The sequence below is a fragment of the Apus apus genome, chromosome 1 (genome assembly GCF_020740795.1).
Source record: "Apus apus isolate bApuApu2 chromosome 1, bApuApu2.pri.cur, whole genome shotgun sequence".
NCBI lineage: Eukaryota > Metazoa > Chordata > Aves > Apodiformes > Apodidae > Apus > Apus apus.
In genome coordinates, this window is record NC_067282.1 from 144970210 (window position 1) to 144987393 (window position 17184).

Consider the following 17184-nt stretch of genomic DNA (forward strand, 5'->3'; position numbering starts at 1 on the left):
ACAATTTTTTAAGCTAAATGGATGAGATATAGCAGCCTTATCTGTTTATTGAGGTTCTTCCCAAGGCTCCCAGTTGCAGAGAATACAGGATAAAAACACATATAGTGAGGTGCTTCCATACCTGTAGTCTAAAGGAGAGCTGGTGATGAGATGCTGTGCCTGGGCTGGAGGTGGGGGAGGCGGATAACACTTCAACATTATTTTTGTGGAAACCAAGGAAAGGGGCACAGAGGCCACTGCAGGGTGCCTGCCAGGGACAGACTTTTCACTAACAAGTAGTTGCCTTGTGTCCACAGTTTCTTATTCTGAAGGAAACAGTTCCATCAGAGTCAGAACAGTGTTAACCAGTCAGGATGGTGAGACAAAATCTTGTGGGCTGATTCTTTTATAGCTGACAAAAGCATTTGGAAAAAAAAAAAAACTCTCACAAGAATTCAAAACATTTCTTAAATCTCAACACTTGTTTTAACATGCTTGGGTAGGGAAAGACAAACATACTTTATTAATGGCAAGCTCTCATTACAGATGTTCTTTTGAGGCTGGAGAGAGCCTTCATTTAGCTTCTTTGCCCAGGGGTCTTTCCACAGCCCCCTTCCTGGGCTCCAAGTCTATTTACTTGTTTTCAAACATAACTCTTTCCCAGTATTGAAAGAACAGAAGGTTTTGCAAGCTATGTGCAGCAGGTTCATGACAAATTTGTTAGATTGCCTGAAACTGAAATTTCTATTTGTGTTTGAAGTCCGTGTGTATTTACGTCGGAGTTTAAAACATACTAGCTCTGCTGTAGTTCAAGGTAAACTGCCTCAGCTTCTCACTGTCTGGAGCACTAAACCAGTCCATCGATGCGAAGCAACAAACCCCCTTCACCACTGAAGACTAAAAGACAGCAAGAAGAGATTCTTCTAGAAAAAGTGTAAGAGTTCAGTTCTCTGAATCTCTCTGCCAAATCTGTACTTGAAAATAACTTTGAACTATGCTACTATATTTGGTTATAAACAGATTGAGAAAAAGTGTGGGGTATGAGTTAAGTAAATCACAAGTCCTTGCAGGAGTAGCTAGAGAAGACATTTGTCTTGTTACTGGATATAGTTGTGTTGTTAGAGAATGCCATCTTTTGGATGCTTGGTCTTCTTTACACAGGTGATGCAACTCAAATGTGCTGTCTTTGAGTTAAATGTATTGTGAATTTGCAGTAACTACCTTGGAGATAATGAAAGAAAGAATGAATGCACTTCTGTGCAAGATGTAAGTCAAGATTTGTCCTGTGTTTTTCCACATTTCCCTTAATGTTTTTTTTATTATTATTTTTTGTCCCAGCCTGTGTGGATAGCTGAGACATCCTTTGTGTGAGGTCTTAGAAGCATAAGCAAGATTGTTGATGGAAATGAAGCAGTGATGGTACTACTCTCCACTTTCTGTTCAAGAGAGAGTTTCCAGGCCCCCATGGAGATTCTCATTCTTGTATGCAGGGGTATGAGATGTGGAAAACTATCCAGTTATTTTTGAACTAGTGTTGTCATCCTCCATTGACCACCTACCTGACAACAGTGGCCAGCCTACACTGTGTTAGCTCATATTATGAGGCAAGATGCTGGATACCATTGGACGCTGTGTTGATAAATATTTCCTTGCCATCTATTCCTACAGGCCCATCCTTATCACATAGTTAAACCAATACACTTTTCTACTTTTTGTAGAAAATAGTAGTACTTTCTACTTTCTTTACCTGAGAGTCATATTGGCAACTGTTTCCAAAAAGAACAGGCCCCCACAGTATCCCTCATGGAAAGAAAATAGAAAAAGAGTTGTTACCTGCTCTTCCAAACCTTTGAGATATTGATATGAAAGTATAGATAATGTACTGACATAGCTTGTGTCTTAAGTAGAATCCATACTGAGTTACTTTCTGAGATTTACTTTCTATTTGTCTAAACATTAATAATGTAGACCGTTTTCTGGAATAAGATCCTTCTCAGGACCATGCCACCCACCCCCAGTTAGTTACTGAGATTTTATGGTGGTGTAAATGAGAAAGCACTCTATCTTTTGAATTACATGGTCTGAGACATTTAAAACCTCAGAAAATTACAAAGACAATATGCTGCCAGTAGCATGGTAGGTTGGGTGGCATTTGCTAGGACGACTAGCCTCATTATAAGTGGATACAAAATTATCATAGATCTTTGTAAAGAGAGATGACTGACATTTTTAAATGCTCATTTTAAAAGTAGTAAATATAAAGAAGCAGATAATTAAATTTAAAGGTCATTTTTGCAACCATAACATCAGAAAGATTAGGAGGTTAAACTTTAACCTGACTGTAAATCCCTCTGTTATGTCTTTATACAAACAAGAGTGTCTGCATTTTAACTATTCAGTGACACCCAGTCCATCACGCATTCAATATGATTGCATTGTGTATCACAGACAAAAAAAAATATCCAAATTTACTACGCAGAAAAAAATAATCAAATCCTAGTTTGGATATATCTTCAGAAACTTCATGAAAGCCATTCAGGACTCCTTATATACGGAGGATATAGATGTTGTGGATAAAAGCTTTAAAGCCTTGAAATAGACTGAGTTTAGAACTGGACCTTATTTACATATATAGAATTAAGAGAAAATCTCATCTTAGTGATGTTGTCTACAGCCTGAAAAAGCACCACCAATTCTCAGAGATGTTTTTAAATTTACTTTGTGACTGGATATACAGCAGGAAGCAGTATATGCTTTTACATAGTGAAAGTCCTGATATGAAAAAGTCTAAGAGTCACTATCTTGGACATCATTCCAGATTGACCCACAGAGCCTGCTCAGAGACAGGAAGCCACTGGCTTGTTCTTTGACAAGCCCACTCTAAGTGACAGCATCTGAATTGGGATCACACAGCTGTTTTCTTTCTCACTGCCTATTTCTTTTTGTGGTCTTTATAAACTAAGAAGGAAAAACTAACTCACTGAGAAGCAGTTCTATTAAAGTATCTTAAGCCTGTTATATCATGAGAAGAAAAAATAAAGGACAAGCAGGCAATAGTTACTTTTTTTTTTTCCCCTCCAAACACTTCCTTTCAGATGTCCCTTTGAAGTCACAGGCTTATAGTGTGAGCGACAGAGAGCAAGGAGCTGTGAAATGCGCCTTTGAGTCATAAACTTCTCAAAGAGTGTCACAAGGCATATATGACAGGGGTACACGACATCTGCAAATCAGCGTGGCATTATTGAGGCTTTGTTCAGCCTCAAACTGGGAGCTGCAGAGAACCAAAAATTTCAGCAGGGGAAAATTTCTCCCATCCTGATTCTTCCTTCCCACTTGGGGGGTCTCACAGCCACTGTGTGTAGTGACTGCTTGGGTGTAATTTGTTTATGAGGAAATAATTGAGCACACATAGATTCTATATATAATATAATTGCTTAGTATATGCATATAAATTAGTTATAGTTACCATCTCCTGCCCCACTCAGCCCTGTTATTGTTCTGCTAGTACTGAATACTTTCACATATAATTAACAATATACTGCCACTTCTCTGATAGCCAGAAGACTGAACAGCAGAGAGATGGAGAACAAAATAAGGAAGACCAGAGAAACTGAAGGGTAACCAGGTGCTCCATGAGGCAGCAAGGAAAAATGGAAAGGGAATGAATGAAAAGAGTGGTGTGCATCTGTCCCAGACCCAAAAGTTACAGGTCAGATCCTGCTTCTCCCTAAAGCAGAGCCACTGCAAAGATCTGAGAGTGAAGTATCACTGTTAAGGAGAAGAGATGCAGGAGCAGCACTTAGTAATACAATCAGGAGCAGGTGAAAAAAAAAACTATACCAAGACAACTCAAATTCCCAGGATGTGACTTCGCAGAGAGCTGCAGCTGCTCCATGGTGCTGAGCTGTGTCTCTGCCAGTTCAGCTGACACAGCAGGGACACGATGTGCTGGACACCAGGCTGCAAGGGTCCCCAGAGTTAGGTCACAGTTTCCCTTAGTTGCTTACTTGGTGTCAATTCTTCCGATTGTATTTTTGAACATTTTATCTTCCCCAGGGATCACAGGCAGAAATATAGAAACCTTATGAGAAACGCCAGCTTCACCTGGACATAAACCTCTGAATCTTGTACCTTTTTGGGGCAGACCCATAATGGAATTGATTGGCAATGGTCCCAGACCCAACGTCTGGCTTTGCTGTAAAACTGAGAAAAGAATGACTGGGTAAGGGGGAGGGAAAGTTAATGTCCATAATATAGATAACAGCACAGGAAACAACAAGAGCAATCTAGAGAGAAAAAAATAATCTCTATAAGGAAATAGAATATGCTGGAATTCCTAATTAGGGGAAAAAATATAACCTTTTAAAAAAATAATTTCTATCCTCTTGTGCAAAGAGGTTATGGAGACCAAGTTTCAGTGAATGGCAGCAAGATTTAATTTCTTAAAGGTCTGAATTACTATTGGAGGTGAGATTTCAGATCATCAAGCCACTTCAGTGGAAGACATGAAGGAATGCTAGCTGATCTCTCTGTGATCTGGCATGGGGTAATACAGACAGGTACTGAAACTAGGGTCAGTAAGAAATTTCTACTGAAAACAGGTAATAAAGGATGTCAGTTCAAAGAGTCTAGGTGAATGTACTTGCAGAACTGTTTGCTTTTCTTGCAGTCTTTCTTGCTTTCTCCTCATTACCTTTTTTTATTATTATTATTCACTCCTCAATCTTGTCAACATTTCCCCCCTTATTATTTTCTCTTTTCTCTTGCCCCACACGTCCTGTTAATGTCTTTCTTTAGGCATGTACTGGTGCCCATCAAATAGGTTTGTACTGTGTGGAGGCACATTGCAATGCAGAGATTGCTGCTGAGTGATTCTGCTGCTGTTGTATGGCACAGTGGGAGGGATTTAATCTCAGACATGACACCCCAAGGACTCAGACGTTTGATGGAAAAGATTATTCCCGAGGTACCTTAAGAGATAGTGCCGCTGTCTAGATGGTGTTTCACTTCACATAAGTTTGCTTTACCATCAAGTCCCAATTTAAAGAGTTGTGAAGTAAAGATGGAATTACATAGAGAGAACTGAAGCACGTAGGCGACACTGCAGAAAATAAGAGTAACAAAATGTATTAGTTTGTAGGCTTTTCCTCCTTGGGCATTTTTGCTGTGAAAAGGTGGTCTGACATGAGGAAGCAGAAATTGGAAATTTGCCAGCAATAACAGATAAGCCTGCCAAAACAAGGGAGAGAGTAATCTGCAGCATAATTATGGGATTGACAGGTTATGAATAAAAGCAGTTTGAGATTCTCAATACCAGAAATGGGAGAGCAACTGATTTCATGGACGTCAAGCCCTTCTAGCAACAGTCTTGGTGAAGTTAATGTGGTGCTTCTGTAATGAAATGAAAGAGGTTCCCATACAGTAAAATTAAAGGCACAGTTTCTAGAGGCCTGAATTTCAAAATCAACCTATTTGTCTCAAAAGTCCTTCCTCCCTCCCTCTCTTCTTCCCTCCCTTTTCATGCTCCACAGTGCAGAATTACTGCTCTTGTCTCTCCTGTGTTAGATAATAGCCTTTAGGCTTGTAATAGTTTTGGTTTCAAATAATCACATTTAGCACTTCTGAAACCTTGCATTTCAAATGTTTCCATTCTTTTCTTTTTGCAAACATGCAAGAAACATCAAAGTTTGATGTGAAAATCTTTTGCAATGTCTTTAAAAACTGAAATGAGCAAACAGTTTGAGAATATTTACTTATGCATTTTAGTCTTCTTGACCCAATAATGCTGAATGTATTTTTAACAGAAGGTACATGGTCAGAAACAAGTCCCCCACTTTCCTGTTATTAAGTTAACCTTCTTAAACATTACATTATTGTTTAACATAGATTAAGGGCTTCTCTTAATGTCATGGTGAGTTTTTCATATGCAAATCTAAGGTATTTTACCTTGTTAAATGCAACCACAACATGTTGAGACCAATATCTGGAATCATACATGACAGCCAGAATTAGACATGGATTTCTTAAACATGCAGAGGGGTAAAAATGCAATTAGTCTGAAACTGCAGTGTATGCAATTAAAGTAGGTAGCAGTCATTTAATGAAACAGTACACAGTCAGACACTTAGAGAGCCTGTAATAATGTATTAGCTGTGAACATAAATGCTGCAGAAAAATTGCTAAATAAATATTTCCTTACTTTGGTAAGGAATATGTAATCTTTGAGGTTCTCTGTCCACAAAAGGGCAAATGATCATGCAGACTCACAATAAACATTCATAGATGTGATCAACATGTTTATAATAAGCTATAGCAAAGATTTAATTTTAGATTTTCAAACCATTTACAAACATTTCACAAACTTCCCTCTGACTGCAAAGTGGGTTTGGAAATATGGGTTCTGGTTTTGGAACTTAGTTACCACTCCTTTCTGGTAAGATAAAGAACTTTCACTATTTAATTATCACTGCCTTAAATACGGCCTGCAGAAATACAGGTATAAAAAAAACCTAACAAAAAAACCCCACAAAAAAACACCTGTCCTCTCAGAAATAAGTTTGAATTTGAGTTCAGTCTATGCTTAAATTCTTGCGAAGAATTTGAGCCAACTGGTTTTATATCTGAGTCAGGATTCTTCTCTATGCATCTAATCTACATCTTAGGTAAGAGGTTAAGTAACATGGAAGATGTGTAAAAATCCCCCAGATTAATGGAAAAAGCAGCACAATGGACTAGATTTTCAGGCTCCTGAGAACTTAATGTAAGAGTGACCATGATGGACTTAACAGGAATTTTAAAAACATTTACTGAGCAAAGAAACTGGATATTTTTCAAAACAAGTTCAAGGATCATCTAGAGGTATCACAAGTGAGTCTTCTGGATCATGAATGAATAAGAAAATAATTGATAAAAGCAAGGTATTAACACCATTTTCAACCAAAGGAAAAAGAAAGATTTTACTTACCTTCAGTGAGCATCCCTTTGGGGCCTCAGCATGTTAATATTCCTGTCAGAGACACTACTGAACGATGCAAAACCTCTCAGGAAGAGTGAGAGTCTCCATGGGTTTATTCAGGGTCCCAAAAGGAATTCTGGGGGTTGGAGGGATTTGCAGAGATTCACTGAAATACCACAGCATCTTTGCTGGACTCACTGGCAGGTTGAGGAGTACTGTCATGTGTTATAGGTATGTGTTGCTATTTCATTTCCTTTAGAGTTTGGCAGAGAAAAAAACAAAACATTTAAACCAGGAAAAAACAGAGAGTGTGGATTTGGGTTTTTGTTTGTTCTTTGTTTTAAAACTACCTGTAAATGTTTTAAATAAGCGATGCATTTCTGTTATGCATTAGCTCCTGGTATTAAGAACAAATTGTTAACTGGTTTCAGTTGTCCTGAACCTTCTCCCCTTTCTTCAGCTTTGTTACTTGTGACCCAGGGACTTTGAGTTGCTCTCATAAGGTTTTTCATTATAATAGCACAGACATGGTAGCTAGTACAAGGATAATGAAATACTGTGCCTCCAATGCATGCTGGGATGCAGACAGAGTACCTACCTATCATGGTACTGTTCCTTCAGAGAATATGTACTGGAATCTAATGATCTTCAATTTGATCTAAACAGAAGCTTAAATAACTCTTCGGCTTAGGGAAACTTTCCCATGGCTGAGGATAAGTATAAATTTAGTCTGAGTTCTGGTATTTTAGCTAAAGTGCTTGAAGAAGACTGTTTTAATCAGATAAAACTTGCCTTCTTGGGTCTGACAGGTATGAGGATCTTCAGTCAAGTTCCAGCAACAGTGATAGAGAACAAGGAGGAAAAGAGAAGTGACTTACTGAGATATGTCACTTTGATCTCCATTTTCTATCTAGCCTATAACCTTTGCAAGTGGAAATCAGCATATCTTCACTGATTAAATACATGTGTGCCACTGATTAAATACATGTGTGCCACAAGTCCCCAGTTGTGTTGTCTTTTGATTACACCAGCCGCACTTTTGACTGATTTGTAACCTACTATGACACAACACTTTTGAGCTGGATCATGCTCAACATGATGACTAAATAATACAAGTTGCCATGGATAAGCTCAGGCCTGAGCACATGTGTCTGTGCAGTAGTTACCTCAGTCTAATTATACCTCAGTATTCAGATTGTTTTCTACAAGAATATCTAAATGTGATGGTTTCAGAATTTCATAAAATAATTTCTCTGCTCCTGAATTATGATAAAATATAAATTATAATAAAATGTGTGGCTCCCTCACTTGAGAGATAAGTGTCTACATTTTCACCACATATTGAAGCAATCCTACTGCTGGAAATGACTGTTTTATGTAGTAGCTGCCTTTCTGTGCCTCTAGATGGAGATCCTATCCATTTATCTTATCTCTCTAGAGATAACTGTGGGATGCTTCATGAAGAGCTCAGTTTTGCCTTTCATACTCCATAGACTGAAAACATAGACTGAAAACTATTCTGTTCTCTGATCTCTGGATTATAAAATTATTTTGGTCTTAGTAACTAGATCTCCAGACCCCACACACATTTCACAGCTTACCTAAAAAAAAGGAAAAAAATTTATTCACTATATGGGCAATCACATCATATGGTTCTACCAGAGTACCCAGAAAAGCCTTGACGTAACTGTGCCAAGAGACTTGGCTATTTGTTCACTGTTTTGGGACCAAGGGTTCTATATATACAATCCTAGTAAGAGTAAGGAAACATGCAAGTGAAAGTACCTCCTCTAGTCCAGGAGGCAGATTCCTTTTTTGTGTGGATAAAAATGAGTTAGATAAAACCATATTTATTAAGCATATTTTTCAGGTTTGCCCAACGCATTAAGATGCAGAATTTAGCTTGTAATTATACCAGCTGCCCAAAGACAGAATGCACATTTTCTCTTGATTACACAGGTCCTGAAAAACAAAGACATTTTTGCAGCCAAAACTATACTTACAGGATGATAATAGATTAAGTGCCCTGGTACCAGTGGGTGACTATCAGAGTAAACAATAGCAACAGTAACAACAACAGTACCAACATAGCAGAAATACATAATTATTCAGACCTTTAAGGAAAAACTGCTGTTTGTTGTTTTGTTTTGTTTTTTATCCTGAAACAAGATAGATTATTGGGGGTTTTTTCTGTATTGCCTATGCTTTTCCTTATGTGATTTTGAATACAAACTTGCATTTATGGCACTGTATTTACCAGTTTTAGATTATAAGAACAGCAGTAAGTAAGATATAGTTAACAACAATAGCACTGAGGCAGTGATGTTGATGCCAGCACTACCTCCTACTCATGTAGGGTTCCCTGCTGTTTCTTGAGGAGTATTTTTATTTTTACTTTTATTTTATTTTGATTGTTGTTAGTGGCACACTGTTTGCTTTTGTTAATGCTCTACAGCTCTGATCTACTTACTGTTTCAAGATATGTGCAGAATTTTATTTTTTTTTCCCTTAGGTCCCCTTCTCAATGATACGGGGAAAAGTAGATTCACACAGGCCTACAGAATATCTTTTTTTGTAGGACATGTGTTGATTGAGAAGAACAAAAAGTACACACAAATATTAAGAAGTGAACACACCTTAGCAGTAACACTTTGCAAAGATATTTCTAGTTTCTAATGGATTGCAGATGGTAACCCATAGAGTAAAGATTTTAGTCTTCTGGTATTTTGGAATTTTCTGGAATGTAATTTTTTTACCAAAAGCTCAGATAGCATCTATAATTTCTCTTAAAATCTGTAATCAATTCTGACTAACATGTCTAGTATATTTGTCACAGGCTTAGGGGTTTTGTTCCCCTCCTTTTATCACACTGTGGCTTTAAATTATGCCAGGAAGAAATTTAGACTCTTAACTAGCAGTTCAGGATCAAAATTGGTTCCGGAGAAAGAAAAATAATCTATTATTACTATAGAAAAAATCAAATCCATTTTACATAGGTTTGGACTAGAGAAGCAGTGGATCAAAGAAAAGTTAAAAAATATATTTTGCTTTGAGAGTTGAATGCTGAAAAGTACTCAGAGTAGCAATGCACATGGGTTCCTTGGCAATCCCATTTAAATCACAACTATAACTTTCAGGTACAGATTGCTTGTTTCTTCTTTCATGTCTTGACCTTTGTATTGCTTCAGAGAATTCAAAGAAGCCGTTAAGACCTTACCATATCTAACTTGGCAATATACACAATACAGAGGAAGGATTGGTCTAACCAACTTCGACAGGCGTGGCGTATCAGCCAATTTTTTCAATATACACAACATTTCCATAGGGTTTTTTGTCACATATTTTGGAGATACATTCTAAATCTAAAATTGTAATGACTGCTACGAGATTCATTTGCACCAAAGGGATGGGATCCTGCCAGGACAAGTGGAAAGCACAGTCAGCAGGATGCACCTAAGTATCTCCTATCATGATCCTAAGGGTGACTGCAGTTCTTGTCCCTTCTCCTGGCCCTTCCATTTCTGCAGGTCTCCTTCTCAGGGTCTGCAATGGAAGGGTATGAATACCCTCAATATCATAATTTCCTTCCTCACACTCCCCAGGATTCCCTTTAGCAATGAACCAGTTTACAGACTTCACCCATCAGACCTCTGTTCCACTCCTAAGGAACTGCTAGGGAGGTAAATGAAAGAAAGCAAAGCAGACAGTTGCTGCCAGCAATTTCTGCAAAGTTTTATTCAAGCCAGTGCCAGCCTGGACTGTGTTTCTCCTTGTGAGTGGTAATGGGGGTCCAGGTGAACCCAACTGTGCCCTGCTTCTGCCTGTCTACTACTCACTGCAAAAAGACCTGGCATCACACCAGTCCAAAAGTGCACATACTAGGTAGCACACCAAATCTCCTAGTTCTGCCCCAAATCATTGTCTGATCAAGAGAAGGGAAGGGAATTATTTTCAGTACTATGAATTATTTAGAGGGAAGAAAGTACTGCACTGGAAATGTTTCACAACTCCATATCGAATATCAAGCAGTGAATTTTTGTTATATGTGGATTTCTTGGCATTGGATATTTTCCATGCAGTGGGTGTTTCCATTCCACCAAGTCATACATATTTTAAAATATATTTCAAAAAATGAACTTTGTTGGTTTTCAGGTCAAAAGGGAAATTTATTGCCTTTTCTGGCTATTCTCTGTTTAGCAATAAAGCACTTAGTACAGAAGGATAAATTATGGTAGCCCACGGGAGTCAGTGCCATATTGTGCAACTCACACAAACACCCATGGGATTGCAGAGGGAAGCTCTGTTTGTTCAAGAATAGGATCTGGTACTTCTCATAACAGGAGGTCATATTACCTTAAAATGCCTCTGCCCCGTAGGTCTGCCTGATGAATAACATCTGTTCCCAAAACAACTGCTTCTCCAGCAGGAGAGATGGGCTCTATGGCATGACAAAAACAAAAGCAGTCCTCAAGGAGTCCTGTACCGAAGGAGCAAGTGACCACAATAAGAAACAGAATCCTCACTACAGGCCTGATTCAAACCCTACTGGAACCAACAGGAAAGAATCCAGCAGATTTCAGGGGGTCTTGGGTTAGGAAGTATGCATACCCCTGTCTCTGCTTATATGATGGTAACACTATTAGCAATGACGAGACATGTCAGTTGAGATCAAATGTTTCTCCAGCCCTATAGCTTCTCACCAACACACACAGTAAAACATGGTTCACTTCACAGTCATTTTACGTGCAAGCAAATGGAGGTTTTACTAGAGTAAGTGGTAGCAGATATGTTTCTCTATACCTAAGAAAGCCCTAAAAATGTAACTTGAAGCCCGGAATTACCAGTTTTCTTGTGGCAGGAAAGTTATTGCAAAGAGAAGTAAGTGGGAAAGGGACTCCTCTATTTTGCTTTCATTCAAAAGAACACAGTAAAATCCAATTACTAACAAGTACAATTAATATTTAGCTTTCATCCAACTCCTTGCATCCCAGACAATAAAATCCGGGGAATATAAACTGAATTTTCACTGGAAGTGGTTAAAAATTCAGCTGAAAGGACTTGAGAATAAAGTTAGCTGGGAAATGGTAATTCAGTTTCACAACAAGCTTCAACGTTTTAAAATTAATTTAGTTCTTCAGTGGAATCGAAAAGAATTCATTCTGAATATTTTGTGAAAATGGAATTGGGTTTTTTGTTATCATAAACCACAATTTTTTCAGCTCTGATTCTCACACTTTCTTCCTTTCCTGCTACCCCTCTAACTCTGCCACCAGAGGTAGCTGCAGAGCCTGGATCACATACTCTTGTCAGTTGATTTTTTTTTTTCAAAATCAATACATCTGTGTGAGTTACTTTGTCTTTTCATCAAAAAATCCATTCTGTTAAGAATGTTCAGAAACAAATCTGCCTGAGAGAAGTTCTTAACTTGTCCCAAAAAACTGTTATCTTACATATCTAACTGGATAGCCAGCTGCTCGGCTGTGAAGCTTTGGGTGAAAAGCACACAGTGAATTGCTGAAATGAGAGTCCTACACATTGAAGATGTCTGGGCTATTTTTCTGTCTATTTTTTACACAGAGTATAAATTCTGCTATATTCCATTCAGCCTAGTCTTACTGCATAAAAAATACATTTAATTAAAACATTCTTCCTCACAATTTTGTTCTGTTGAACCTGATCCCAAGGATTTTAAGGATCTACCTGGGAATATTAGGAAAAAATGTCTGTCTAGCCTTATGTTCCTCTGTTTATCTGTGTGTTCACTTCATCATGGAATTGGCAAACAAATCTTAGCTGTTTTTAAAAGCAAAGGCAAATGCAAGAGCCTTCTGCCAACTGCATCCCTTGAAGTATAAATTACAAGATTACAAAATTTGCCTTAGAGATAAAACCTTCACCCTGGCGGAGCATTCTGACTTTTCCACAGAGACAAACTTGCTTATTTTTCTTAGAGGTCAGAAAGGTTTTTGCTGTTGTGCTGACATTTTGCATCATCTTCTTCCTTTCAGAACTGAAAGAAAATACACTATGCTGAAATGACAATGAAAACTCACTGCTCTGCTTAGTTGATATGGATCATACACGTCTGTCCTTCAGCAGGTTAATCACAGGGGCCAGAGGAGGGTGCCTTAATCCACCATACATAGAGGAGCCAAACATAACTGAATCTTTTGTCTTCCTTTGATTGCACCACCACTTTTAGAAGCTCTGCCTTCAAGAAGTGGTGCCTTATAGGTGGGGGGAAAAAGAGAATATTCCAATCTGAAACAACCGAACCTGCTCTGTCACATCTGACCTTCATGTCTCAATAATCCCTTAAGCGCAGCTCATAAATACTGGGAGCTTGGAGACTGGCTGTATGAATCCGGTACATTCAGTGGAGTTCCAGGGAATGCACAAAAGGATAATACATATCCTGAAGGCAAAAGCATGTGTTGTTTTCTTGGTCTTCTATCAAAAGTATATTGCTAGTAGTTTAATTACTATTTGTTGAGTACTGCCACTAGGCTATACAGGGCACAGAAAGAATTGCTGTGTATAAACAGAACTGATTTTCATGTTTCTCTCTTTATCGTTGCCCTCTTTTATGCATTTCGTAAAAGTCATAGCTCCACATGATACAGATTTGAAATAGTGTGGTTTGAAAAAAATGAGAAGAGTGCAAACAAGAAAGCAGCAAGAGATAACCTCATCACATTGAAAACACAACTGGCCAGCAACACTTTTACCGGGTACAACTAGTCTAAAGGACATAAAAAATAACTTTAATCTAATTTAAATGGAAAACAATAAGAATAAAAATTGTATGCATCTAACTAGACAACTAGATGCTCCACTGAGCTGAGTTTACTAGTTCTATTGACTTCAACATATCTACCCTTTTGTTTATTGGTGGACTAGTAACTTCAGTTTGGTGCAGTGCCAAAATCTTTGGAAGTGTTGACAAAAAAAATAACTTCAGTGTAGAAAAGTAAAGGGAGACATGACACAAACTTGTTACATAAACCTCACAGAAGCATTCCCAAATGGAAAATGAAGGAAAGATGAAAACAAAAGTCACCTTCAGGTGATCTGGCTCCTGGTAAATCACACCTTCACCTCAGGTTAAGAGAATGGTATAACCTCAGGACTGGACTTTTGTATTTGAAATAGGGTTTGAAATGAGCAAAGGGAACTATTTTATTGGTAGGAAAGAAGTCAAGATGCAGATCCAGTTCCAAACTTTAGAAGTCAATAACAGTTTCATAACAGCACAGAGAGAAAAATGCATCTGAGAACTTAAAAATCTAGATCTGGATTCAAATGTTTTGTCTTCGTCACATACAGGTACAGTTTATTCCTAAAGGGATAATATATATTGTAAGGTCTTTTTGTTAGCCAAAGCTGACTGGTCCTTCTGAACACATCTTCTACCTTTAAACTCTTTCCAAGTAGTTCTTCTGGGAACCATTTCTTCAAAGAAAATGGACTAATTTCATTACAATATCTGTTTTGTTTTCTTTCCTTTGCAGGCTTAAGTGACATTTGGGTATCTCATTAGCAGAACAGAAATGAATAACTCAACGTACATAAATTCTTCCACTGAAAATGTGATGGCTTTGGAGAGCCCCTATAAAACTGTTGAGGTGGTCTTCATCGTCCTGGTAGCAGGGTCTCTCAGCCTAGTCACCATAATTGGGAACATCCTGGTCATGGTGTCAATCAAAGTCAACAGGCACCTACAGACTGTCAACAACTACTTCCTGTTCAGCTTGGCCTGCGCGGACTTGATCATTGGCATCTTCTCAATGAATCTATACACCCTCTACACTGTGATAGGCTACTGGCCCTTAGGGCCCGTGGTGTGCGACCTCTGGCTGGCTCTTGACTATGTGGTCAGCAACGCCTCTGTAATGAACCTCCTCATTATCAGCTTTGACAGATACTTTTGTGTCACCAAGCCTCTAACATATCCTGTCAAGAGGACCACTAAGATGGCAGGCATGATGATCGCAGCTGCGTGGGTGTTGTCCTTCATCCTGTGGGCCCCTGCAATTCTCTTCTGGCAGTTCATTGTGGGAGGAAGGACTGTCCCAGATGGGGATTGTTACATCCAGTTTTTTTCCAATGCTGCTGTCACTTTTGGCACTGCCATTGCAGCCTTCTATCTGCCTGTTATCATCATGACTGTCCTTTACTGGCAAATCTCTCGAGCCAGTAAGAGTCGGATAAAGAAAGGGAAAAAGGAAGCTGCCCAAAACCAGGATGCGGTTTCCCCCAGTCTTTTCCAAGGTAAAATAGTGAAACCAAACAATAACAACATCCCAAGCGGTAGGGATGGGTTAGAGCACAGCAAAATTCAGAATGGAAAAACCACTGAAGAAACTGTGACGGAGAATTGTGTTCAAGGGGAGGAGAAGGAGAGCTCCAACGATTCCACCTCTGTCAGTGTGGTTGCTTCCAACATGAAAGAGGATGAAGCTGCCAAAGATGCCAGCCAAGCTTCTGCCTCCCAAGACCATCTCAAAGCGGAGAACTCCAAGTTGACATGCATCAGGATAGCTACCAAGTCCCAAAAGGGTGACTACTGTGCCCCCACCAACACTACTGTGGAGATTGTAAGCACCAATGGGGAGGAGAAGCAGAATAGTGTAGCCCGGAAAATTGTCAAGATGACAAAGCAGCCAGCCAAAAAGAAACCACCTCCTTCTAGAGAGAAAAAAGTGACAAGGACTATTTTGGCCATCCTGTTGGCCTTCATCATCACCTGGACCCCATACAACGTGATGGTGCTCATCAACAGCTTCTGTGCATCCTGCATCCCTGGCACTGTATGGACAATAGGTTATTGGCTCTGTTATATCAACAGCACCATCAACCCTGCTTGTTATGCACTCTGCAATGCTACTTTCAAGAAGACCTTTAAGCACCTTCTTATGTGTAATTACAAGAATATAGGAGCTACAAGGTAAAAATCATAATAAAAATAATAATGGGAAGGGTGAAGAAGTTCCAAATTTAATGAAAAATAATAATGCCATAGCACTTTATGCTCTTCTATGGAATGTGCAATCCAGGATGCTAGTGGAAATTCTGAAATGGAGCATCAGCTCCACCCCTCAGAACTACACTTAAAAACATTTTTTAGTTATTGAAAATAAATCTTGAAGACATGGGGGTGTTTGAAGAATTATTCAAGTATGTGGACTGGAGGCACAATTCCTTGCTTTCAGAGAGTATTCTGCAGAAGGGCTTTAGAGTCTATGATTTTTCATTGTTCAGTGTAAAATACTTGTGGGGTTTTTTTGCTTTTCTTTTTTTTTTTGCTTTTTTTTTCTCCCTGTGTCTGTTTAGTATATCTTCATCTAGGAAATAAAAAAAAAAAAAAAAAGGGAATTTTGACAGCAACTGTGTGAAAGATACTTAGGAGTTTCCAAGATCATTACATAATCCAAATGAATCATGGTAGAAGGTTTCTAAAACTCCAAGTTGTCTAGAGTTTTTTTGTCACTGTCATGTAAGAACATTAATGTTAGGAAAATAATGATGAAAGTTATTCTATGTTGTTTGTGTCACATTACCATTTCTAAAACTGTATGAGTTCTGAAAGTGTACTTATGCTCAACATTTAATCATTGCCTAACCTGTGTATCATTTAAAGTCTGCCACTTGCCCCCTAGGGGCTTTTTTTCCATGATGCCTTCATCATGTCAAGGTAAAAAAATAGATGGTCTCTTCCGGATTATTACATCCCAAGACTGTTTCATCATCCGTGTAAACCAAAGCTTTGGAGACAATTTTGTTCACTTTGCTTGTCAAATAACTTCCACCTGTGGATTTGTCTTTTATCTCAATCTACCTTTTCTTCCTTTTTGTACTTTACTTGTCCAGGGCACAAAGACTGAATATCAAAACAATTTGTAAATTCAAAGGTCTCATCCAGTCAGCCACCACAGTCGCCAAACAAAGGGTCTCAGCTGAAGTATAGAAACAAGGTTATTACTAGGAAAATTGAGGTTACATCCTTTTAAAGTTGGATGTACAGATGAAGACTAGTTAGCCTAGCCTAACTGATTAATAGTTAATATTATATGACCATGGTTTTGACCAGTCAAATGATAATTCATATTCATTTGTTGAGGAAAAGAATAAGATGGACTGATGTGCCCATATGGATCAAGATCTGCCTAAGACCTTAGTGTGAAACCAGGGTCCTTCCTGGGTGTATCCTGGATGAGATATTTACTTTGTGAAAAAGTTATTGACTACAT

The 17184-nt window shown here is 38.5% G+C and overlaps 1 protein-coding gene across 1 annotated transcript; it reads left to right on the top strand.

The window, feature by feature from the left end:
- Positions 1 to 741: 741 nt before the first annotated feature.
- Positions 742 to 16663, top strand: CHRM2 (cholinergic receptor muscarinic 2). The gene is made up of 2 exons (XM_051640737.1): positions 742 to 913; positions 14446 to 16663. Exon 2 carries the CDS (start codon positions 14485 to 14487, stop codon positions 15883 to 15885), a length of 1401 nt encoding a protein of 466 aa, XP_051496697.1. The 5' UTR covers positions 742 to 913; positions 14446 to 14484; the 3' UTR covers positions 15886 to 16663.
- The last annotated feature ends 521 nt before the right edge of the window (positions 16664 to 17184 follow it).